Raw genomic sequence first — 26108 nt, forward strand, 5'->3', positions numbered from 1 at the left:
AAAAGGAGTCATCTTGTATGACAAAATTGTTGGTGACATGAAAGTAAAAATCTTTGGCCGTTCTCCTACCACAGACCTTTTTTTCCTGAATTATTTATTCACCGGAGCAGAAAATCCAATCAGACATAAAATATGAGATGAAACAAGGTAAATAAATATGGCCAAAAATATGTTGACACACCTGTTGTTTGGTATTAATGACATTCCTGCAATAGATACAGTTTAGTGTCTAAAGTCCAGGTAATTTGGAACCAGAGGAACTAATCTCAGGATCTAATTTCATCCATTGATAGCAACACTTTGACCAGATATACATAATCAGGCTGTATCACGCTTAAATTATCTTTCTCCCAGTAATTGTGTTAACATTTTTTCATTTATTTTGTGACATAGAGCGATTGTAGAGTATGCACATACTTAAGTAACTTCAGGCGCTGTGGTAGTAGTGGGGATTTTTTTCATGGATGTATTATAGGAACTGGACACCTGGCTGAAAGACGGCGCCTATTCATTCAAATGAAAACTGCTCACCTGGCACATAAGCCGAAAAACGCTGCAAACTTTAAAATTGCTTTTCAAGGCTCTGGGAAAGTTTAACAAATATAAAACCTTCAAGGATTAAATATTCATAACGCAAAGATTAATAATTGACCTTGTGTGAAGTTGGAGGTGTCCTGTCAAAAGTTTCACAGATGTCTCTTTTATCATGATGGTCAATGGGGAAAAAAACAGATTTCTTTTCACTGCAATAACTGCAAGTGACACTGGGGAAAACTGGAAGCAAGGATCCAGCTCTCTTAATACATCTGTGTATTTTTAATGTAGGCGCGCATCAGCTACAGCAGCTTTGTGCGTAGGCTCCAAAGCTACCACTTAACACACATCTATAAATCCCCCCTTTATCGCCGGACATCAGCACCCGTCCTCACTAATGCTTGTGTGGGCGAATGGAAGCAAATCTCTTGTGGTGTGCTGTTGCAGCAGCATATTAATGAATTGGAATAAGGTGCTTAACATTCATGTTTTGGGGTAACATTCAGGTGTCTTAATACTTTGGCTCCTATAGTGCACATAAGACGATATATAAGAACGGTATTGACTGCAGTTTTCATCACTACTGAGAGATACAGTTCAAGGGAAGGTTGCAAATGTTTTTATATGTGCAGTACCAATCAAAACTTTCCAAACCTTTGACTGGTAATGTTCACACAAATGACACGTAAATAAAACTGATCTCATCAAAGATGGAGGACAAAAGGATTTTTGCCTTTTTAACATTCCAAATGGAAATCCAACGACCCTCCCGATGTGTCTCCCTCGCTAATAGTTTTGCTAACATCCTCAGAGTGTCGTTATATCATTAGGACATAAATGCAAATGGACTCTAAGGAAGACTGCGCTTCGCCTTCAGCTGACAGTTTGCTCCTCTCCCTCTGAGACGGGGTCACGGGAGCACAGAAAATGACGAGGCGTTGATCCAACTCTTCCTCTGTGAGAGGACGTGCAATCACATTCCTGTTCTTCTGAATTGACCAGTTTTGACCCGATGTACAGCCACCCAGAACGCCGGGGTTATTTGTGTTTCCAGTTTCCAGTGGCTTCATTTAATAAGATAATTTCACAGCAATTACAAGCTTTCAACACAGAAATGTAATGTCATTACACGCTTGCTCAGTGACAAATTCTTGGTTTGGATGGAGAGCAACACGCTTAGTGCTGATTTTTAAGGCCGTATACAGTGAGAATCACAGCTGCATGTGGTGAGAAACACATTGAATCCCTCTGCTCTCTTTTCTCTTTAAACGGCCTGCCGTGATAAGCATGAAATTATGTGGTGATGCTGCAAACGCTGTGTTTCAATCTCCTACATGAACCAGCAGCAGCATTTCCGCTATCTACAGCTTCTTCTTCTCTTGACATCAATACACAAACCAATTATAGATACAGTCACGTACGACACTCCCTGTAAACAAAAGTCTGTGCACCGGTGGAGAGTCATTTGACATTGAAGCCAGTGGCTACTCTCAATCACATCAGCATGCAGATTGCATCAACAAAGTTCGGTGAATGGTGCTCGTTGTCACATTCCTTCACCTTGAGTTAGAAAAATTCAGGGTCAGGCAGCAATTTCCAGCTACTTTAGGCAGGATATCGGACTTCAAACTTCTTTTTTTTTTAAACGTAAAAGCATGCTGAAGTGAGGCAAAGAAGAGCATCCCATCTCTGTCTCTGAATTTCTTTCTCGTGTGACATGTTGTGGTTCAGTGGTCCATTTTGCCCAAAACTATTCTGATGTCCGGTATGATCACCAGCGATAAACCTTTGTGGTGAACAATAAGAGACAAATCAAAACAATGTCATCAGAGGTAAATAAAACTGAGCTTTTTTAAACTGTAATCTGTAACAGCCAACAGTAACTTCTTGTCTTTTAATGTGAAGTTAAATGATTATAGTTCAGTTTTCAGTAAACCTCAAGATTCAAGAAACCTTTTTTATTATCATTGTCTACAAAGTTGCAGTTGCATCTCCAATCAGATGACAAGTCAAGCCCCTAACCACCAGCCCCTGATGGTCGCACAAGATCAACAGCAGAGGCTTTCAAGAGCTGAGATCCACATGTCCTGAAAATCCCTGCTGCTTAAATTGCAGATTTTAATTGTCTTATTTCTTTACTTATATATTTGTTTTCAATATATGTTTCCAGAACTCCCTTGAAAGCAGTATTGATACTGAGTGTTGTGGTGAAATAAAGTAAACTGAATTGAAAGAAAAAAAAGATAAAACAGAAACATTTGATTTTTTTGCAGCTATTGTGGACTATCAATGCACAAAAACATGTCTGGTGCAGCTTTAAGGACATGTTCATGAGATTATTTATAACAGCAGAATTTCAAATTGAAATCAGCTTATTTCATTTCAATAGAATTGATGCGATCAGTGTTAGCAAAGGTAAAGTAGAGCGCTGTTTGCTTTTGGATAGGGTTGAACTTTATTGAACATTAACAAGTCATTTCACAGCTTTCACCAGTTTCAAACCATCTTAACAGAACTGACCTTTAAGTCAGAGACAACCAGAAAGTCCGGTTGAAGCTCATTAGCTGTGCTGCACCATCCAATTTTTATAACTTTGTCCTGCTGAATAATAAGCGACGCCAACAGAGCTTTCTGCTTCACATCCTTTTTCGCTACAGCTGAAACTAGCCGCAGCCAACAGAAGGAGTCACTACGTTACCGACTGTATTTCGTGAGAATGTGAAAATGAATTCCACCGTGCTGCTTTCTTTTGTGATAACTCAGTTCAATTAAATGTTTGGACAATGAGTGTGTCTCTCTCTCCCCTCTCTCTCTCTCTCCCTCCCTCTTTCTCTCCTCTCTCCTCCTCCCTCCCTCTTTATCTCTCAACCCCACCGGTCACGGCAGATGGCCGCCCACCTAGAGCCCGTTTCTGCTTCAGGTTTCTTCCTGTTAAAGGGGAGTTTTTCCTTGCCGCTGTCGCCAAGTGCTTGCTCATGGGGGAATGTTGGGTCTCTGTAAAATAAAGAGTACAGTCTAGACCTGCTCTACGTGTTCTAAGGTAACTTCTCTTTTGCACTATATAAATAAAGAAAGAAAATTGAGAAATAATTTTCAAAAGCCGGGAACCGTAAAGCCAAAACTCAAACTCGCAGCGTCATCAGGTGTAAAATCTACAGTTGTTCCACAGACAATGAACAGAAGACTGCATTCTAGTTTTGTTTGAGTATTTATATCCATGTGAGCTTTTATTCCATGGGGGGTTTATGTCAGTTTTAAACCAGAAAATACTCCTTCATCCCAAGAAAATCCCTATGAATGCTTTCCTCCTCTTCTGTCTTTTCCGATTCAATCTCTACAGAGCAGCTCCCGGCGTTTCTAACAAACAACTTCACGGAGACACTCAGATCTGCGACATGTGACTTTGCCTAAGAGCTGTTCACATTCGCAAATATTGACCGGGAATCTCTTAGACTATGATTATAACACGGAGGAGCTGTTGAACTGAACGGTGTTTCGTTTTTTAAACCCCAAACTATTTTAGGATGAGTAAACCTTGACTGCCAGGGGTACTTACACTCATTTTAAGTGGAAGGCAAGAGATTATGAAGTATGATTACACAGCCGTGACATTCACGCTAATAAAAACAGATTAAAATAAAATTCACCCTATATTTGTAGGCCCACGAGAATGGAGCATCTGCTATTAAGTTCATCTAAGATTAAACTGACTCACCCCCGATGATGAATTGCAGATGAAACATCCATTTTTGGTTCTTGTGTCATTTCCAGGGTTCGCCAGATGGTCGTGGAGAAAAAAATAAAATAACATATTGTAGACTGGGGAATGGTTTTTACATTACATCACCTGCATCAATGATATAATTGCCTTAGAATAGATTTTATTGAGTGTGTTTGTAAGAGTAAAAGTGTGCGTGCACATGAGGTTTGATAAGACACACACACACACACACAAAAACCTTTTTCATTGTGGTGCTTTTGTTCCACAGTACCATGCTTAACAAAGCAGATATAGCAAGTTTTCCCAGGTATCACATGGAATGACTATGGAGCAACAAGACTTGGGCCAACAGGAGGTGTCTAAAGGTGGGTCACAGTAGCACCATCACAGTAGCCCCGGGTTCCCAACAAGCTTCGGAAATATGACCCTGACTTTCTGTAATATAGATTTACATGCATATCCAAAAACAACGTGGAATATCCACAGTGTGTTATTTACTCAGATGTACTTACACACAAAAGCTTAAAACCAGTTAAACTTAAGAGACATTTGAAAACGAAACACACCTCTCACATCAACAAACCCTTAAGAGATTTTTTGACTTGAGGAGGGAGAACTACAGAGCTAAAAAGACAGTGGTGAGTGAGTACACTACAGTCCCTGATAAGGCCCTGACAGCTTCATATGAAGTGGCATATCTGGTGGCTCAATCGAAAAATCCCCACACTATTGCTGAGAGCCTCATCCGCCCAGCAGCCGTTGCAATGACAAGAGCTATGCGGTGTGAGAAAATAGCTGGCACACTTGAGACTATTCCACTGTCAAATGAAGCTCATGGACAGAGCAAAGAAAAGTGGAAGATTTTTCACTGCAAATGGACGAATCAAAGATGTTAAAATGTATGATGAGGATATTTGGTTGGAGGGAACTTGCACAGGTCGCGACCTTTTTAACAACCTGGACAGCAAAATGCATGAAGACAGACCAATTTGGGAAAACTGTGTCATCTGTATGTACAGATGGAGCTGTGGGGGTGGGGGTTGTAGTGGCTATTGACCCACTACACTCCAGATATTACACATTTTTCTTCAAAACATAGGATGAGAAAAATCTATGCTTCTCACCAAGTTGCTCCGATCATCCAGATAGAAGTAATATCTTTGTAAATTATCAGCTCCACCAGAACACGCGTCGCAATGATTTGTTGTTGCACACTTTCGGTTCAAACAGATGATCAGTGTGTTCACGGAAAATTGTGAAAAGTGCTGCCTTAACCTTGTTACGCTCTGCACCTCAAGCCCATCTGAACTTGAAAAAGTAGAACTGTTGTTCCTTCGCTTAAAAATCACAAATTTTATATCAGAGGGAGCGAAGATGAAAAGTTAGCGTGAGAAAAGGCATGTGTGGTGTGAGACTGTGAGATCTGTGTCAATTACACGAGTGTCACGGTCAAAACGTGAGACTCGGCAGCTCTGGTTTCACACAGAGGTCAAGATGGCTCTCTTGGGATAAAGTATTGACGAGATTGTTTGAGCGGCGTGACGAGGTCTGTATGTCATCAGATTGTGGTTTTTCCCTCACTGACCATCTGACTGACCCGGAGTGGGCTGCGTATTTTGCAGGCATGTTTTGACAAACTGAACTGTCAAAACATGCGACAGCATTTAAAAGGAAGCTGGAGCGATGGGCCGTGCGAGTCGAGGAGGGCGGTGTTGAAATGTTCCCTGAACTCGAGTACTTCATGGACAGTTATGACATAAGCATCCAAACAATGAAAGGCGTTATTACCACTCACCTCAGAAGCCTGCTTGGCAGTGTCAACAGATATTTCCCTAAAGACGACACGCCAAAGAGATACGACTGGATACGCCAGCCTCCAATGCACAACACCTGTCATAAGAGGTCATAAGGAACTGTAGGATGTCCTGTTTTACTTCTCCTCTGACTGCACATTACAGACTGTTTTTGCATCACGCGCACTGGGAGAATTCTGGCTGTCAGTAATGGATGTACAATGGATGCAACGGATGTACTTATTCCTTTTAGATCTACAGATTTATGTGAGAAGACATTTTCCACACTGACATTCATCAAGAGCAAATACAGATCACGGCTCATCAGAGTTGAAGACGATCATTGTGTGGCGTTCTCCAACATAAAACCAAGAATACAGTTGCTTTTGTTCAAATAAGTAGACTGAGCCAGCCCACTAAAATGTGTGAGGGGAAGTGAATGATGTCCCTGCTTCGTAACAAAAGAACAAGAATGAACTGATTGATATTAGGCAACAAGGCTTTAAATAGAAGTCTGAACAGACAGAATCTCCATTATTACAGGAAAATGTACTGAATACTGATACACACAGAATAGGTGTAAACAGATATGAAAAGAGTTCTTAAACTAAGGTGTGTAAGGCCATCAGGATATATACTGTTTTTATACATGTTAACAGGCTCCATTACCTCAGTAATATGAGAATGTAAATTTTATCTATTATTGCTCTTTTAGGCCTAAAGCAGATATGTTGACTGACTGTGAAGGTGCCGTTATTTCAATAAATCTAAAAACACTAATTAAAACAAAAATCGAATTAGTTGTTATTCTGTCTGCGGGCAAAGCAATGGTCTTCCCGTATGAGTTTTACAGCTTTCATGTGTTATATTACAGTAATCCCTGAACAGCCTCAGGCAGACAGTTTATTCAATGTGTTCAATGAGTTTGCATTGAGGTGAAGTGGAGGGGTTGGGGGGGTTCAAACACCAACCTGATTATTCTGGGGGGTCATGACTTGAAAAAGCTTGAGAACCACTGCTTTAAGGATAACATCTGTGTATATATGTTCAGTTTGTGTCACTTTTTTTTTAGGTTTGTCGCCACTGCACAAACCTATTGTTGCTTAAATCTGGGGACTGACACTTAGTCTCAGTTAGTCTTTTCCTTTTTTCATTGTACCACAGTTGAGTTCTCACATTACTGATGCATTCACACTCTGTCAACTCTCATCTGACAACAACAGTAAGAAACCAAAGTCCTCTTTAGAAATAATCCCTCGAGCAAATGTCATCTTACATGTTTTACTGTCACATCCATGTCTTCTTATTTTGAACGTTTGTACAGGAGTTCATTTCCAGACAGATGTGACACTATAAAACTTTGTACGTAAAAATATGTAAATGTTAATCTTTTTTTCATGCTGTCTGCGTTGCAGGATGATTGGAGGAAATGCAAACTAGTGAAGACAGAGGTGAATGAGCTATAATCTCTATAAACTGATATCTGCATATGAATGCAGAATCCAATTCAATTCAATTTTATTTATATAGCACCAAATCATAAAAAAAGTTGTCTCAGTGCACTTTTCACATAGAGCAGGTCTAGACTGTATTCTTTAATTTAAAGTTCCCTCATGAGCAAGCACTTGGCGACAGTGGCGAGGAAAAACTCCCCTGGAAGAGAATCTGTAGGCAACGGGACAAGATTTTGGTACTGGAAGCCCTCTGGTTTCCGTTTGTAGTCCGAGTAGTATTGACCAATCAAGTTTGAGTGGGCTTTGGTTGCATGCAGGTAAACAGTCCGTGTGGAAAGTAAAAGAGGCAATCTGATGACGTTTTAGCTTCTTTTTTTTCTTTTTAGCTTTTTAAAACATTTATCTGCAATCATATGCATATAGAGGTTAGCTGAAATGTCATCTTGACCGTCTCAAGTTGCTAATCGGACTGTAAACAATGACCAGTGCACAGAACAGAAAGTCTTGGCCCGGATATCCATTATCCAGATATCCACAGGCTACACCAGAAGCCCTGAAATATTGGCCGTTGTCCCCAGAGGCTAAATCGTCGACAAGCAGATAGCTGATGGATTGAATGAGCTTTAACTAAATGACACCTGTGTTCTCTTGAAAGTAAAGGTTACTAGTGGAGTTTCTGACAACTCAAAAGCACGTCCCTGTATTGTTAGCATCTCGTGCTGTACTACGTGCATAAGGAGTACACATGGACACCGATACAAGCACTGAGGTAACGTGACAAACACTTTATCTGACTGCAGATGCAAATACAAAATTGTACCATATGTTTGTGTCAGATTTGTCCATCAAATGAAGAGTTTGTAACAGTTTTAGATGTCTTTGTTTGCCAGAACAGGACTTGAACTTGACAACATAAAGTTTGTAATATTAAAAACAAGTCAGTGTTTAATCTATTCAGAAGCTGTATGTGTTGCAGAATGATTGGGAGAAATGTAAATGGGAGTAAATGGTTGATAACTAAATGACATCAGTACTTCCTTGTAATTAAAGGTCACTCGTGAAGTTTTTGACCACTTGTAGAGCAATATTTGATGATCCTGTCCTCATACTGTATGTATCTCATGCTCTGTGACGCACACAGGGACTCATATAATCAGCGTTCAAATAGTGTGACAAACATTTCGGGTAACTGTAGGTGCAAATACAAGTGTGCAGTGGATGTTGGTGTTGCATTTGTCTATCAAATGAAAGGTAACAGCTGCGTGATATCGATGTCTTCTTGTTTTAGACGTCTTTGTTTGCCGGGACAGAAGGTAATTATGAGTCAGATGTGACAAGTCAAGCCAAATGTCACTCTGTATGCACTGCAGAATAATTTGGGAAAATTAAATTTTAAGTAGACAGATGTACAGTAAATGGACTATAATTAAATATATGTAATGAGTGGGGCCTTGTACTGATTGCATCTCATGCTGTACCTGACAAGCAGAAGCACAGAGGTGATGTGAGGAACATTTCTTTCAACTGCAGATGCAGACGTAAATGTATAGTGGATGTTAGTGTTAGAATTGTGGGCCAAATGTTATGTAATGATTTTAGGACATTCCTACCTCAGCTGGAAACATCTTTTCAGTTGCTAGCTAGGCCTTCAGTCAAATTTGCCTACTGTATTTGCCTATAAAGGCAGTTTTGTTGTCTATTACATGAAAGGGGATTAACAGCTGTATAACATCCTGAAGTTTCACACAATTCTAAAATGTGCCAAAATAAAAAGATGGAAAATATAACCACAAACTGAAGCTGTAAACACAACCTTTAAAGCTCCCCGCCAGACATATTTTAAGAGATATAAACTTATTCTGCAAAGAATAATAATTTGTTTGTGCACTGGAGGCTTCAAGTTTCCACATCACACTTGAGTAAGTTGCATACTGGACAACAATTGGCTCCAAACTAGTTGTGATGTCACAAATCACGCTCGTAGGTACACGCCTTAAACTCAGATTTCAGGTGAGCACAAAGAAACTTTTCCCCTTCAGCGGATGACTGTAAAAACAGCCTTCGAGTGTCAAATTCTGCACTAACATCAACCTGTCCAGTGAAGCACAAACATCCAACTTTAGGAAAAAGAAGAAAAACACATTTTTCAAGGTCGTGACCCCGCCACTTTTTTGCAACAGAGCTCCAGCCATTTCAAATCAGTGAGAAGAGATAATAGAGAAAGAAGAGAGAAATCTCTCGTGTATAATAACCAAAACTATCCTACATTCTTCTACAGCAAATATTGTGTTTGTGTTGTGTCTCATCACTCATAGTAACAGCCTGTTTGGGAAAATAGGTTTTCAGGGCCTTTAAGTCGTAAGAAAAAACACAGTGAAGAAAAAAAACACGTTTGTTTCCAATGAAAAAAACAAAGGTGACCTTTAGGGTTGTATGAAACTTTCTAAATGTTAAAATGGTTGAAGGGATGTAATACTAAGGAATCCTGATTCTTGGCATGGAAAACAGCTTCCTATAATAAATAGGCACTCAGAAGGATAAATAAAAATGCCCAAATAAACGTCAGAACCAGAGGGAAAGTATCTCACCTGTGCAAACACACACACATGCACACAAACATCCACTATGAAGGTGCAGCTGACTGGGAAGCAGAGACCCGGGTCACGCAGGCCCAGGTGGCGGTGCTGTAAACTGACAGTGTGATTTAAGTCCTGTGTTGTCGTAAGGTCTGTTATCTCCTGCCGCTAACAGGGCCACGCCGATACAGTCCGACAGCCAACGGCTGCGGCTCAGGAGGTAGTGCTGATAACGGATAGGTTCAGCCTGTGCAACTTCCAGCCGCACTGCACAATTACATGAATCATATGTTTAAGCGGCTGTGAAAATACATTTACACCCAGGTTGTGGTCAGACTTTTTGTCTTGAGTTGATTTTTTTTCTGCCTATTTCTTTTAGATTATTTTTTTTGAGGCAGCTCACTGAAGAGAGTGATAGGACGGACGGACGAGAGAAGAAGAAGACAAGCCACAATAGTCTCTGGCCGGATTTGAACCCCTGACGTCATTATGACGTCACCTTAGGCAGCTGAGTCATCAGGATACATTTTCCTCTTTGTTTGAAGGTGCATACAAACAGAAGTTTTCTCCCTCAGTAAACAAAGACCATTCTCACCGGCAGAATCCATCCTGTGTATGTAATGATGTTGAATCTATTGTCAGTTCAATAATTGGATGATGAAAGGTTTAGAACATCTCTGTTCATCCTAAAAGAAACTCCTCACAACATTATTATTATATTATAATATTATATTTAGACGATATATGTATGCTGTGTATATACGATACACGAGTCTTCATGGTATGCTGTATTTACAGTTAGTATACAAGAAATTGCATCATTGGACATCAATCAAACTTATATTTCCACTGTCAATTAAAGGGCAGGTCAATTAATTCCTTATATCCTTCTGTAGTTTCACATTAGTGTTCTATATGTATTCAAATCTGTACATAAGTACCTATGTTTTAGTGTCAAAATGCCATTTTCCCAAGCCCTTCTAAAATCCCACGTGACCTGACATGTTTCTGCATGATGATGTTGCTACATATAAACAGATATAAACTCCCTCGCCTGCCTGTCCAGTAGCCACAGAGACGGACCGAGCACTCACTGTTGCTGCTGCTCTGCTAAACATGCTAACAGACACACAGACGGAGCACTTAGTATTGCTGCTGCTCAAAGTTTAAAAAATAAACTCTTAGCTCTCCTCCCACCGGTAAACGGCTCCGGATCAGAGCAGAATCTGGCATGACTCAGGGGTGTTAATTGTCTCGAAGAGCTCCCGGAGAGCTCTGGCTCCGCTCCCAGCTCTCTCCTCCAGAGCTCCCGGCACTCAGCATGTCACCTTTGGTCCATTATTTCGTAGTGAGAAAGTTGGCAACCCTACTTATGACCCACGAGAAGTGTGTGGCGGTGTACGAATCTACAAAGACTCTGCCCTCTGCCTGTATTTTCTTATTTTGTTATTATTTTGCTGTGTTTGGGACGCTTCTGGGCGTAAACCTTTGCCAGCAACCAGGTTACATCACTATCTCTGTCTCTCTCCTCTGCTCCGCTCTGCTCTCTGTCTCTGTGTCATGGATGTATAAAGAGCTGCAGGTCTGTGTATCTGTTTGACCGAGGGCGGGGCTGAGCTACACACACACGCAGAGCAGAGAGGCCACAGCAGACAGGATGAAGCTTTGCTCTTCACACAAAATCTGGCAATGCGGCACCTTCCCGCAGGGTTGTGCGGAGCTGTGGGAGTGTTTATTTATGCTTTAGAACATAACTGTCATAAAGAAAATAACGTTTTATTTATCTGATTCACGGCTTTGTTCTCGCCAGCACCGCTCGCTCTCTTCATTCACTCTCTAGCTCGCTCACTCGACTACTGCTGATCTCTCTTTCCCTCTCTCTCTCTCTCTCTCTCTCTGGTGTCGAGCCAGGGAGGAGCAACCAACAATTTCTGCACAGTATACCTTTAAGTACTTATTTACTAGGCTCTTTCTCCAACTCTCAATCTTTTTCAGGCTCATTGTCAAGTTTTCTGCAGCACTCTTTAAGCACCTTGTTGCACTTGTGTCAAGTGGAACAGGGAACTGAATGTCGAAGCACTTATTCTCAGTGGCTCCTCTTATTCAAATGATTGAATATAAATGTAAATATGTGTCTTTTCCATGAACGTATAAACGTACACAAAACCTGTTTAGAATCAGCCTTGGAATTAGGACATACTGTAGCTGGTGTCTATTATAAGGTTTCATCTTGGTCTTGTACAGCTGGTCCTTATTTGCTCTTGACACCTTTTTCAACCAGCTGCTGACTTGAAATCAGCTTAACCTGGTCATGGATTTGACTCGAAATGGACTGAGGTGGACTTTACTAAAGCCTTGCTTAGAATCTCATAACCCCTCCACCTTCCGAGTCTTTCTGAACTTCAATTTCTTCTTCTCTGTCCAGGAGTGGCTGAGCTTCCTGACAGACGGCTGCGTCTCGTTTTAAATTGCTAGCTGAGAGAAGGTTACTCGGTCGACCGGCCAGCCAGTCAGCCGGCGCTGCGTTCCGCCTGATCAGCAAGTCGAAGCTGAGACGTTGCGTCTCACAGGCTGCTCGCGGCAATCTGGATAATTAGAGTTGTGTTCGATCACTGTTCCATCTCCACCATGCTGATGATTATCCACGGCACCATGCGGCAAGCACTGACAGTAAACCATTGAACACACACACACACACACACACACACACACATATAAATGACAGGGAAAAGGCAGACAAGTTGCTCCAGAAAGAGTGTTTTCAGATTGTTGTATGTTATGTTGCTGTGGACTTGAAGACATTAATAAATCTAGTTCGCATGGATGAGTGGTGAAAATGACGTGAAGTAGTTTATTTCTGGATTTGTTCAGTGTGTTGAATTGTTGTGGACTGAAATCTAGTGTCCATGAGTGAGGGTGAGTAACATTAAAAGATGTGGTTTATTTTTGGAGTAATGTACTGTATAAACTCCCTCCTCTGCCTCTGATTATATTTAAATATACGGTGTTCCAGCTGTCTTTCAGGCTAATTTAAAAAAAGGCTGTTACCATGGACACTAATTACCTCTCAATACTGGAATACGTGCAGCCAAGTTTAAAACAAACACAAACAATGACGGACAGGAAGGGAAGCAAACATATAGACAAACCTCCCAGCTCTCATCACATATTCATTAGATGTGGTTCATTGTTACACCTCCAGTTTGGTCTCTGTTACCAATCAGTAATGATTGAAGCACTGCATCACCCCCAGGAGCATTATGTCCTGTAATGAGATCCTTCTCCCCGAGCATCCCTCCCTAATCCCACATCTCTATCTGTGCTTTGCGAGCCTTCGGAGCAGCTGAGCCAAGCTGAATACGGACGCTCTACATGAAATTCAGTGTTAACCCTGCCATCGTGAATAAGAAAAAGACAATGGAGCTGAAATGGAATGGATGCTATGCCTATTACCGAACATGTTAATCCTCTTAAGAAGTTAAGAGAGGTCCTGATGACATGTGGGAGAGGCAGGGCCGTAGAGCTCTGTGGAAATGAATGGAGGCTTGCTTGAGAAATGAGGTTCATCCTAAACAATAGCGAGCTTGGAGTCTGGTTCTAGTCATTAACCTGCAATTCTCTTAGGGGAATTGATAGAAAAATGAGTAGCTAGGTGGGTCTGTCTTTAAATTACAGAGTACGATTTCGAGCGTAATATGTTGTCGCCAAACGTCTCCGACAAACAATGATGATAGATCTCACAGAACCTATATTCTGCAAGCTTTACAAGTTATCTTTAACTGATCTGCAGCTCCAAATATTTCACAGCTTTTTGAAAATTCAAAATGCGCCAAGACACTGTCAAAGAAGTTGTGAGACCAGCTGCAACTAGGGTGTTTAGAAAGACTGCCAGAATCATGCTACCTCATTAACCAGATTTTCCCCAGACCGGCATTTGGCTGATGCCTATAACCCAGGCAGTGCATGCTTCTGAGACTCCTCATAAAAGCTTCTCTTTAGAAAATGGCCTCCAGTGCCATGTAGAGCCTCTTTGGGGGGGAAAGTTAAGTAACTCACTTTGATAATGCCTCATGAAAGGGAGGATTTGAGACGAGGAAAGCACAGAACATTGAGCAGACCATCAACCTCGATAAGGTCGATATTATAGCAGCGAACAGAACAGTGAATGTCAAAGTACTGAGTGGTAAATTTGTCAGGGTGAAAAATTGGAAGTCTGCTGAGGAATGTAGTGATGCTGTGCCAAAAAAGAGGAGCAAATAAATACAGAAGACTCACCTGTCTTTTCCCGTCTCCTTCTTGAAGACCATGTCGCAGTAGTTCATCCTGTCCTCTGTGGTGACATAGATGCGTGCGTGAGGGTAGTTCTCCGCCGCCTGTCGCAGCATATTATACACAATGCCCTTGCCGTCCTTCCTCATGTTTCGTAGCGGCCCCCAAACGACGTAGACGGTGTCGTTGCCCTGGCCGAAGAAGTACTGGGGCTTCTGAAGCAGCAGGGGGACGCTGGTGTGCGAGACGACCCTCAGGGTGGTTCGTTGGCCCACGTCGCGCTCAAAGCCCCGTGTCGGCGCGTTGTTCATTCGCCAGATGCAGGGAGAGCGGTCGATCTGCGGGCCGGCAGCCTGGCCCAACATCTGGCCGGAGCTGGACACGATGCTGCAGAGCTCACAGTGCAGCTTAAGGGGCTAGAGGAGAGGAAGCAAGTCAGCTACAGTAATAAGATACTATCAGTCCATGAAGGTAAATTATTTATACAGTACATATATATTTTATTATCTGTACTCCACAGTGAGGTTAGAAGGTCAGCTACAGAACAGTGTCCCTAAGTTCCCAATGGCATGAGTGCATGAACCATATGCTCTGGTGAAATCACCCAAATATTCGCTAGTTAAAGTCAGAGCTGATTTCACGTCTTCTGGGGGAAGTCCATGTCAACTCTGAAGTCTTTTGAGACAAGTCCGGGTCACGTCTTAAGGGGCATACTGATCCAAATCATCTGTCACATGTCGTACCCCTTGTGTCTACCCTCATTTCCTGTCTGTCTAGACTGTCCGCTTTCAAATAAAGGCAAGATTGCCAAATAAACAATCTTAAGTCATTTGAAACAGTCAAGTCTTAAGTTAAAGTCAATTAGGGCAAGTCCAGGTCAAGTCCCAAGTCATTTGAGATGAGTCACAGGTACCCTGTGGAGTTTCTGATCTCTAGTATCGTAGAAGGTGAAAATTATATTAGTTTTAATTGGCATTTGATGGAAATTGATGCATAACATTGTTGAACATTGATTATTTTTTGATTATTGATGGTAATTCACATATTTACTTGTTTTGTTGAGTGTTTATGATAGATTATTGTAAGTGTTTGTGACCTTAATTGATTTTAATGTAATGGTAATTAAGGTTGACCTGGCGGTCAAAAACGGAGGAACTGTGGGGGAAATATTCAGGTTTTACGGGTCATTATCTGGTCATTTTCTATCCTTGGAGCAGTAGGTCATGACCTTTCTATTTCAGAGCGGTTCACCTTTCTTTCTACTGAGGTTGGCTGGGATATGCAGCTGTCTTGATAAGGCTGGCTGTCTCCTCTGGTAACCAAGGTTAAGTGGAGATATGCTGTGCTTTGTGCAGACGGTCATACTGGTTTCCTCTTAGAATGAACAGCAAGTAACCTGTGTAAGGGCAGTAGTAAGGGCAATGATTTGGTGAAGGCTTTAAACATTATTGTCCAGAGGTAGACGGGAGAATTGAGTGGCATTGCACAGTGTTTCACTTGTACTGTAACTCTGTTCTCCTCAATTGAGCTTCAATAAATGTTCCTGCATAAGACATCCCGGTATAATGACAAGTTCTTCACTTTGTTAACCAGCTCCAGCAATTTCCTTGACACTATGGCACATTTTTTTTTATGAGTGGGTCCCCTTTTTGTTTGTCTTGGTCACATGCACATAAGAAATGCGATACACAGTTCTGCCAATGGTTTCACATTATTCCAGTGATCTACAGGTGGATTCAGTGCACCAATAAAAGCATCAATGCACCAGCAAAGACAGGAAAGAAGAAGCATGAATATAGGATTCAAAATACTTTTAAAAAATGGGCTTTGGAAATATTTTATGAAGAAGGACATGCATTCAACACTTTTGTTGGACCTCAGGGACACACGCAATACGTTTCAATGAGAAATACTGAACCTAAACTCCACAGTCCTTTCAATGTACATCTCAAGTGTACTAAAGTGAACTAAAATGAATCGATAAAAGTCCACCTCAAGTCTCAAATCATATCATCTGAATACACCTCTAGCTTTTATTTTCAACTATTAAAAAAGTGACAAATATTCGTCTAATATGACTAACTGAAAAGTGATTTGTTAAAAGATGGGAATCACAATAAGACAAGGATTGTTTTAAAATGTTGTAAAGATACTAAATGACTCAAAGTGTGACTTTCCTCTAAAATATATACTGTATCTCATGTTTCATTCTCATCCTTTAATGTTGTTATAACTTGTGATACCATAGATATATATTTTATATGTGCGCAATAATATTAAAGTGATGTTTTGGCAAGGGGCTTATGTGATCAGCACATAAAATAAATGCATTTGGTAATTATTAATAAAAAAATATTCATCAGGGTTTTACAGCTCCATATAATTTTCTTTTATTTCCTAAGATTACTGTCACTGTGCCCAGAACTAACATTGATTAAGTTAATTGAATGTGGGACCTCAGAGGTTACAACTGAGTCTCACTGCGATGATGCAGAACAGAGAGCCAAAGACATTGTGTAATTTATCTTACTATATACTGTATATATATCTTATTATAATTTACTGGAGCAAGGGGATTTGTAATGAATCTTCAATAACTGCTCTTAGCTACACTTTGCCAAAGGAGGGAGTAAGCCCTCTCTGAATCCGAAATGGGAGATTTACCTAATTGAAGCTAATATGCTCGGTTTGTGATGAGATTAAACTTACTTAAGTGAATGAATGCAAGAGAAAGTTAGAAAAGAAAAAGCATTGTGTCATGACTAAGCCCTGTTTGATCATTTGCTTAATGGAGAATAACTGTAATGTCATTGGTTTGAATACAAATTGCATTTGTGCTGCATTTTTTGGCCCGCTGTTTAGGGCGGCGAACATGAAAATCTCTCTTGCATGTTCTGCGTTTAATCAACAAACAAGAGAGTTTTAGTGTGTAAACAGAATCACACAAGACAATCCAGTAAACTGTTACAACGACACATGACTCATAGCTGCACATACACCAGGATCAACTGCTTAGAAGGGAAACAATGGATTTTTTTTCCTTATCAGACATAATTCTTGCATGCAATATAACAACAAAGCTACCTGCTATTGCTTTTCCTCCCATGTATGGGATCAGTCATGGGTTAAGAAATGATCTCTGGACCTGGGCTGGTAGCTCTCCATTTACTGGGTGGTTGAGACACACATCACCGCAGCCTTGAGCTGTCAGCAGCTCGTCCATCATCACCCGCTGCCCCTCAGCCCAGCTCATAACTCCATCACACCTCTCAGCACACACAGATTGGCTGGGCTCTGTGGGGAACACTGCGTGGCTCGCTGCATGTGAGACGCACGGGTTTGTGACTGTATACTGAGGAGCACTTGAGCAAGGCATTTACAGTAACCTACAACTGCATCAGTAGAGCTGCTCAGTGGCAAAAAAAAAGGGAGAGGACTGAGGTTGAACTGAAGCAGAGAACTGATTCATTGTCCTGCAAGGTTCATTTAAAAACAAACACGAGCATTTGAGTAGTTAGAATATACTCACAAAAATAAAAGCAGCAATGAACAGTATTTGCTTCCCATGAACACTAATCACTAATAAAGTGTCTTTTATTTATTATATAAGACTGGAATCTAGCTCCAGACCAATATGTGAATATTGCATCGTGTAAATCAATAAAATGTTACGGCCTAGTCCTCCTCTCAGCTGTGATTCATGCTTCAATTTCATGTTCACGATGGTGCTGTTTCACTGTAGCATGCAGTAATTGCAAGCAGAGTGCACTTTTATAATCCCAATAATTTTGGCACTCACTGATAAGTACAGAATCTACTCAGCAAAGCCTCCGATTTTTATGCACAAGTGTGTTCAAAAATAAAGTGGGTTATTTAAAAAAGCAGGCCTAATGTCGAGGACACGGTCATGATTAAATTATAGCACTGGGATGGGGAACCTAACCTTGACGTTCATTAAAATGCTCTAAACACGATTAATTGATAGGCAATAATTACTGCATTAATGTGCCAAGTCCCAGTCTAAAATGCGTGATCATTCTGCTTAAAAATTCATTGATTAGCTGTCGCTGTATACGCTGGAAAAAGCAACAGATTAACTTCTAATGCTCCTTGTCGGGGGGGAAACATTAATTACAAAACACATGCAAAAAATTTGAGAATTTCTTTTCATTTAATAAGCTGTAGTTTTTGCTCAGTTTTTCTACTGTCACTATTTGAAACTTAAAAAAGCAGGTTCAATGTCAAGGACAAGTTGCAGCCTAGAAGTTATTCTCAAATCAAACTCTGCACACCTGGTTTTGTGACCCTTCTCTTTTAGAGGACAAGTGGACCCAAACCATGCCAGCAAAATTCCCCACCAGATCCCCTCACTGTAGTGGTCAAGCATAGAGGCCTGTACTGGTTTTTCCTTTAATTTGTCACCCGTCTGTATCTTCTCCTGTGTATCTTCAAGAAACATGACTGATGACAAGAATAAGGACTCTGTAATATAACAGCGGGTGGCGATAATTCTCTGCCTCATTGCAATTATCCATTAAAATGAAGAAGGCAACCAGCAGCTTATATTAATGCATCCATGGTTAAAAAGCAGTTTGCACTGAGAAGTGTAAAAAAATAAGAAGAAAGAAAGAAAGAAAAAAGTGCAAAGTTTGGATGAGATCCTGGATGGAGGGTTGTGGGTAATGTGGACTGAGGGAGCTGGAGGTGACTGTAGTTTGTAAAATGAAGCTAACTTCAGGTTCCTCTGTTTTAGTTGTCCAGTGCTTTCTCACGCCACAAACCTTTTTGCTCGCTATTCCCATTCTCTCTTTTATTTAATTACCGGTACATCTCCCTCATGTTGATACACAAGTGACATCATCGGTCGCCATTTGTCAGTCACAAATATCAAACATGTTTAAAAAAATCTTTATGCGAATGACTTGGATCTTTACATATCAAGCACTAAATGATTTTATCTGCCAACTGTCAAAACCGACCGACCCAGACTGACACCGACCCGCTTCAACTCGCTCCGATCACATAATTGGCTCAACAGTCATCATGTGTGTCCCCAGCTTTAGCTAAATCTGAAACACACACATTTCTCAGTGTATGCATGTATAAATAAAACAAAGTCTTACCTACATTTACATCGTTAAGGCTCGTTCCATAGTTCTGTATTTAGCCTGCACTAAAGCTGTTATGTTTGTAAGTGATGCTAAAGCTTGTGAGGCTACAGTGATTTTCTTTTTCGTTTAGTTGTTTGCTTGTGATTGGACAGCATTACAGAAGTTCCCTAACAATTGATTTACACATCATTTAAGTCTTTACTAGCTGAGGTATTTCTTCTTTAGTTTAATGTGCAACTTGATTTAGTAAATCACTAGTTTGAAAATAGCTAGTATCTTTAAGAAGAACTCATTAAATTATTAACAAAACGATCCAGAAATAAACGCATTTTCCCTCCACGTTGGCCATCGTCTATATCTCAAAGGGCCTGAATTTAACATTTTCAGGTCTAAATGAAAATATTGAATCTCTGTACTACACCAGGAGCATAAATGTAAAGTGCCACAAGACAAATGTTTTCTATTTTTCCTGAAAAGCAGAGCAGGAACAATTTATCACACCTGGGGACAGACTCAATCAAATGAGGAAAATAAGGCAGACTATTCCCATGCTACCAGGTTATGCATTATACATGCTTGCGAGGGGTTTATAACGCCTCGAATGACACCTCACTGTGGATCATGTGAGATTGCCTTGCTGTGCAGGAGAAATATTGCTGCTTCTTAAGGTGTTGCTGTGTGCTTAACAGAGGCTGACAGCTCACACAGCAGGCTTTCACTCCGGACATAATCGCTCACGACACCCAGCACAAGAGTATCACCTTGACCAGACCTCTACAATTCCATCCATCCTTTGTCAGAAATTTTGGAGGCACGCAGCACACTTTTGACACTCACGTTCGGGCCAATCACTGCCCCTTTCAATTTGCTGTAGCAAACTCACTGGTGAGACAATTTGAGCCGAAAATAGGCTTAATTCTGCAGAAGCTGCCAGTCTTTCCTATGATTTGCATAAATCTCCACTGGGAGAGGGCAGTGATTTAAGCAGGCTTGTCTGGAAGCAGAAGGAGGTGCAGACGTAGAGATTGGTGTAAGACGTGATTGCCTCTGGGCCCATGTTGTGTGGATGAAACTCTCCGGAGGCAGAGGATGACTCTCCGCATTAATCTGCCAATATCAGCCTGAAGTATATAAGGCATCCACTTCTCATGAAGGACCAGTGCATCCAGTGCAACTCCAGGTCGAGCTGTATTGCTACCTGAACAGAAAGCACGAGTGAATTCTCATTCGCTGCCGGATGGGAATGTCGCATACATCTCTACGAGCGAAATATAAGATATTCTTGCATGACTACCCAATAACCACTAGTATGAGCATAATTTCAGTTTTCGCCGGCTGCCTCCCCAAACAACAAACACACAGCTTGGTTTTTACATTTTGATGTGGTGGGAATTAAAAGGCTTTGATATTTCAATTTCCATAAATTGTGCGGGGAATATGCAGCACAGAGCTGTTTGAAGGCAGAAGAATAGGATCACGGACATGGGTGTTTGGAATTACAAAGAAATAATGCCCGCAGGAGACATCAAACAGGCATTTTCAGATCCATCACACAGAACGTGATATAATGAATTAAGAAAATCCTAAAGGAGGTGCTGCTTTCGCATGAGTGCATTTGAATACACCGTCATTATCGAAGTGAACCTGTGCGATGGCAGGTTAATGTTAACGGAAGGTTATAGAATATGAATGTACCATAAATGAAAAGGTTACCCGTGTATGATGCAGTTTATGATACTTAAACTGTAATATGAAAAACGTGTAAGCTCATTGTAAAACAGTAGACGCTTTCATGTTAAGACTGCAGTGTGAAAAAGGGTCTAAAGCTCCAATAAATAACTTTCTGTACATTTACTGAGCTGTACATGAAATGATGTTTAAACTATAAGCTTTTTTATTTTGTTTTTATTTATTTAATCTTTATTTAATCGAGAAGTCTGACTGAGATTAAGATCTCTTTTTCAAGAGAGACCTGAGTAGGCAGAAAGTACACAATAAACAAGGAATTCATTTTAAAAAGTTACACAAATCATAAAAAACATCAGATAATGAAGCTTTAAATTCCCCAAAAGGAATGTAAGACTCAAGTTTGAGGGCAGTTTGCAGTTCAGTCCATTTAAAAGCTGCCAGTTCTGCCAACATTAGTGTGAACATGAGGGATATCTAAAGTTAAGTAGTTACTGGATCGTGTAGTTAGTAGATTAAAATGAGAGAAGAGATATGAGGTAGTTTGGATGCTTCAACAGTAGAGCTTTATAGATGAATAACATGAGATGGCTTTTTCTTCTTGACTGTGAGGAAGTCCAACCAACCTTGTGATAAAAAGAACAATGAAGAGTATGAAATTTGTCATTTGTGATAAAGCGTGATGCACTATGATACACAACTGCCGTGAAGTGTTGATGGGGCAGCGTGACAATACAGAATATCGCCATAGTCAAGGACAGACATGAAGGTTGACTGCACAATAGTGTTACTGATGAAGGAAGACAAACATCCTTTGATTCTATACAAGAAGCTTAGTTTGATTTTTGAGTCAAATGTCGATCAAACATGGTGCAGTGCTTAGCGCTGTCGCCTCACAGCAAGAATGTTCTGAGGCCTGTCTGTGTGGGGTTTGCACATTCGCCTCCTGCCTGCGTGGGTTCTCTCCGGGTACTCCGACTTCTTTACCTTGCAAGGCAGCTGGATTTGCAAGATCACACAAGACTACACGAGAATCCATCTTGTCAGGCTTCAAGTTATGTTCTTGTCTCCTACCCACCAGTGGTTGGGACCAATCAGCGTCATATGAAGATTCTTGCATGATCTTGTGAATCGCAAGGTAAGATGGTGATTGACTGTGATAGAGGGTGATAGACGGTGATAGATGGCGATAGATGGCGATAGACCGTGATAGAACTGGTAGATGGCGATCAACTGTGATAGAGGGTGATAGATGGTGATAGACAGTGATAGACGGTGATAGATAGTGGTAGATGGCGATCGACGGTGATAGATGGTGACAGACGGTGATAGATGGTGATAGATGGCGATAGACGGTGATAGACAGTGATAGACAGTGGTAGATGGCGATAGACGGTGATAGACGGTGATAGATTGTGACAGACGGTGATAGATGGTGATAGAAGGTGACAGACAGTGATAGACTGTGATAGACAGTGGTAGATGGCGATAGACGGTGATAGACGGTGACAGACGGTTATAGATGGTGATAGAAGGTGACAGACGGTGATAGACGGTGATAGACAGTGATAGACGGTGATAGATGGTTATAGATGGCGATAGACGGTGACAGACGGTTATAGACAGTGATAGACAGTGGTAGATAGCGATAGACGGTGATAGACGGTGATACACTGTGACAGACGGTGATAGATGGTGATAGAAGGTGACAGACAGTGATAGACTGTGATAGACAGTGGTAGATGGCGATAGACGGTGATAGACGGTGACAGACGGTTATAGATGGTGATAGAAGGTGACAGACGGTGATAGACGGTGATAGACAGTGATAGACGGTGATAGATGGTGATAGATGGCGATAGACGGTGACAGACAGTGATAGACTGTGATAGACAGTGGTAGATGGCGATAGACGGTGATAGACGGTGACAGACGGTTATAGATGGTGATAGATGGCGATAGACGGTGATAGACAGTGATAGACAGTGGTAGATGGCGATAGACGGTTATAGACTGTGACAGACAGTGATAGACTGTGATAGACAGTGGTAGATGGCGATAGACGGTGACAGACGGTTATAGATGGTGATAGAAGGTGACAGACGGTGATAGACGGTGATAGACAGTGATAGACAGTGATAGACGGTGATAGATGGTGATAGATGGCGATAGACGGTGGTAGATGGTTCTTCCAATCACCTGCCAAGTATTTTTTGAAAAACAGTTTCTCAGGACAACTTCTCAAATGGTTCTGTGTAACAAACCATCCGTCACGTTACCGGCTTCCTCCCACAGCCTTAAAACTTGCAGGTTGGGTTAACTACTGACTCTAAATTGCCAGTAGGTGTGAATGTGAGTGTGACTGGTTGTTATCTCTGTGATTGACTGGCGACCTGTCCAGGGTGTACTCTCACCCAATGTCAGCTGAGATTGGCTCCAGCTCCCCCATGACCCTCTAGAGAATAAAGAAAATGGATGGATGGATGGAGTCAAATGTTGAATATGAATCTTGAATGATAGTCTGCTGTCAAGCCAAATTCTTAAGTATTTATATGACTCAGCAAGAATAATATGGGTGCCATTTAAAGTTTTAATGGCAGGATAGTCAGAGTTAATGGTGGAAGTGGAGAATACCATGTTCTTGTTCTTTTAAGGTCATCTCATGTCATTCAGTATAAACATCTACCAATCAGTTTTTAGTTACCGTACTTTTGTGTCCTACAAAGAGAATAACTTGGAAAGCTTTTAACAGTTTGCCTCAATCAATAACATGATCACTAAATGCAACTGTTTTAACTTACATCTTTGTCCTTTGTCATTATTTTCAGGTTTTATTGTGTCAAGTACAACTTATTAGACTCATTATGAATACACATTTATCAAACTTTATTAGCACTGTCAGGGTAGCAGCTTGCTACCTTTCTGGCCCACAGCAAGGAGACTGAATAGTAGTTAATATACAGTTTAGTTCAGTGGGAGGTAAACAGCGGCCAAATCAAGCCCTCCAGCAAAAGTATTTGGCCCCCTGATGAAAGCTGAAGTTTTGACTTTTAAAGTTTACATCAAAACTTTAGCAAAATTTTTCACAAACCTACTGTAGATAACAAAATAAATCCAAGGATTGTATAAATCTCAATGAATATAACCTTGTTGAATGTAATATTGCCCCAACACGTGGAGAGGCATTGAAACCATGGTTGCAGCATGACATGTGAACAATGCATGCTGCTGAAATTAAGTCTAATTAACCTGCCAGAACTTCAGTTTAATGTGCGAATTCCAACACTGTCAATTCCACAACTTCAGCCTATTCAACCATGACAGATTTGTTTTTCACAAACACATATAGGTTTCTGTCTAATAGAAACTCTAAGGCAACAACAGACTTTCAATCAACAATAGATTAATTGTGAAGACAAACAATAAAGTATGTCTGCAGTATTGAAGTGCAACACAGAACATATAATCACATCATTTTTAGCCAAATGAGTATTAAAATAAGCAGTAACTCTGTTAGCCCTCACTTACTAATGGGAAAAATGACATCTACCCTCATATACAATCTTAAACAGTATTATAAATCACTTGTATTCTTTAATGACTTAAAAGAAATAAACAAAACATGTAGGTTTGCATTTCCACTGCAACGGTTAAAAACCCCCAATGAAAAATCTTAAAAAACTGGTTGAACCTAACTGCTGACCCCATTTCTAGTCTAACATCTAACAACACTCCACCATGCAGATGACAAAACATACAATATTTTATAGCTTTAGATTTTTAAAACCATTTGAAGCACAACATAAATATTGTGTGTGCAAATGCTGATATGTAAGTGTATGGATGTTTGTGTCCCTCACCTCCTGTTTGGGGATGCTGACATAGCCCAGGTGAGGCTTGAAGGCTTTGTACGGCTGCTTGGAGAACATCCAGTGGCTGCTGAACGTCTGGCCGAACACGGGCTGCAGGAGGAAATATGGCTTCTCCGAGTAGTTCACCACCACCACGAAGAGCGACACCACCACGATCAGACTGGTGGCGATCAGAGACTTCCTCTGTGGACGGAGAGAGAAATTTATGACAAGTCTGACATGCTTGAATTGAAGAGTAAAAGTAAAGAGGCTTTCCAGCATCATGAATCTGATGACAAATACTGTATACTATATAACAACAAACAAACAGCAAATTTAGGTCCAAATCCTCAAAACAATTGCGCAGCTTTTGGGGCCACTAAACCTGCACAAAAGAGACAAAAAGATAGTAATTGTAATTCACCACCAATGCACCACAAACTGCATTGCCAAGCAAATAGCGTCATGGTGCACCTGTGCCATTTGCACGTACAGTATATAAATTAGATTGCATTCATACATTCAGTACCCCTTTCTATGCAAATAAGCCTCGTTGCACAAACAGTCTACTTCACAAAGACCAGCACTAATTGCCACATGCAATTAAGGTGGAGTTATTAGCAACTTCAGATAGTTGGTGTTAACTGCGCACACGCTCACTCCTCATTCTCTCTCTCTGTCTCTTCAAATCTTCAAGCTTGTGAGGCTTGAATGCTATTGAATGATATCAAGGGCAAAATCTTCAGTCAGACATTGGGGGTGGAGGGAGGATCAAGTGGGTGTGAGGTGGTGGGCTTATCTCAGACTTTCAGCTACTTAAAAATAAAAATGTCCTGACAGCTCTGATGGAGCTCAGGATTCATCCATAAGTGCTGCTTTATTACGAACAATTCCACCGTATAAACCTGGAATCTGTGTGTAACACCTGATCTGTGTATACGTGTAGCAGAACACAGAACATTAATTACCGTCAGATCCTGACCGATCCACTTATTGTCTCAGCTGCTTTGTGATGCTGCAGCCAGCTGTGACACAAAGCCAGCTGTGGGCAACAAGCAGAACATCGGTACTGATGTTCAGTTAGTTTGCTTAAATGTGCATGTGGCCAAGAAA

General features: G+C 40.9%; 1 protein-coding gene and 1 non-coding gene across 2 annotated transcripts in view; one reads left to right on the forward strand and one right to left on the reverse strand.

Moving 5' to 3' along the window:
* st6galnac3 (ST6 (alpha-N-acetyl-neuraminyl-2,3-beta-galactosyl-1,3)-N-acetylgalactosaminide alpha-2,6-sialyltransferase 3) overlaps positions 1-26108 on the reverse strand; it is a 97558-nt gene that overhangs the window by 42315 nt on the left and 29135 nt on the right. The window contains exons 2-3 of the mRNA XM_067606479.1: positions 25005-25199; positions 14354-14763 (exon numbers count right to left, since the gene is read on the reverse strand). Coding sequence (XP_067462580.1) covers positions 14354-14763; positions 25005-25199 — 605 coding nt within the window. The remainder of the gene's footprint in view (positions 1-14353; positions 14764-25004; positions 25200-26108) is intronic.
* On the forward strand, positions 5467-5564 carry LOC137194892 (small nucleolar RNA U13). The gene has a single exon (XR_010931034.1). It is a non-coding gene; the product is annotated as a small nucleolar RNA U13 (small nucleolar RNA).

The sequence above is a fragment of the Thunnus thynnus genome, chromosome 12 (assembly GCF_963924715.1).
Source record: "Thunnus thynnus chromosome 12, fThuThy2.1, whole genome shotgun sequence".
Classification (NCBI taxonomy): domain Eukaryota; kingdom Metazoa; phylum Chordata; class Actinopteri; order Scombriformes; family Scombridae; genus Thunnus; species Thunnus thynnus.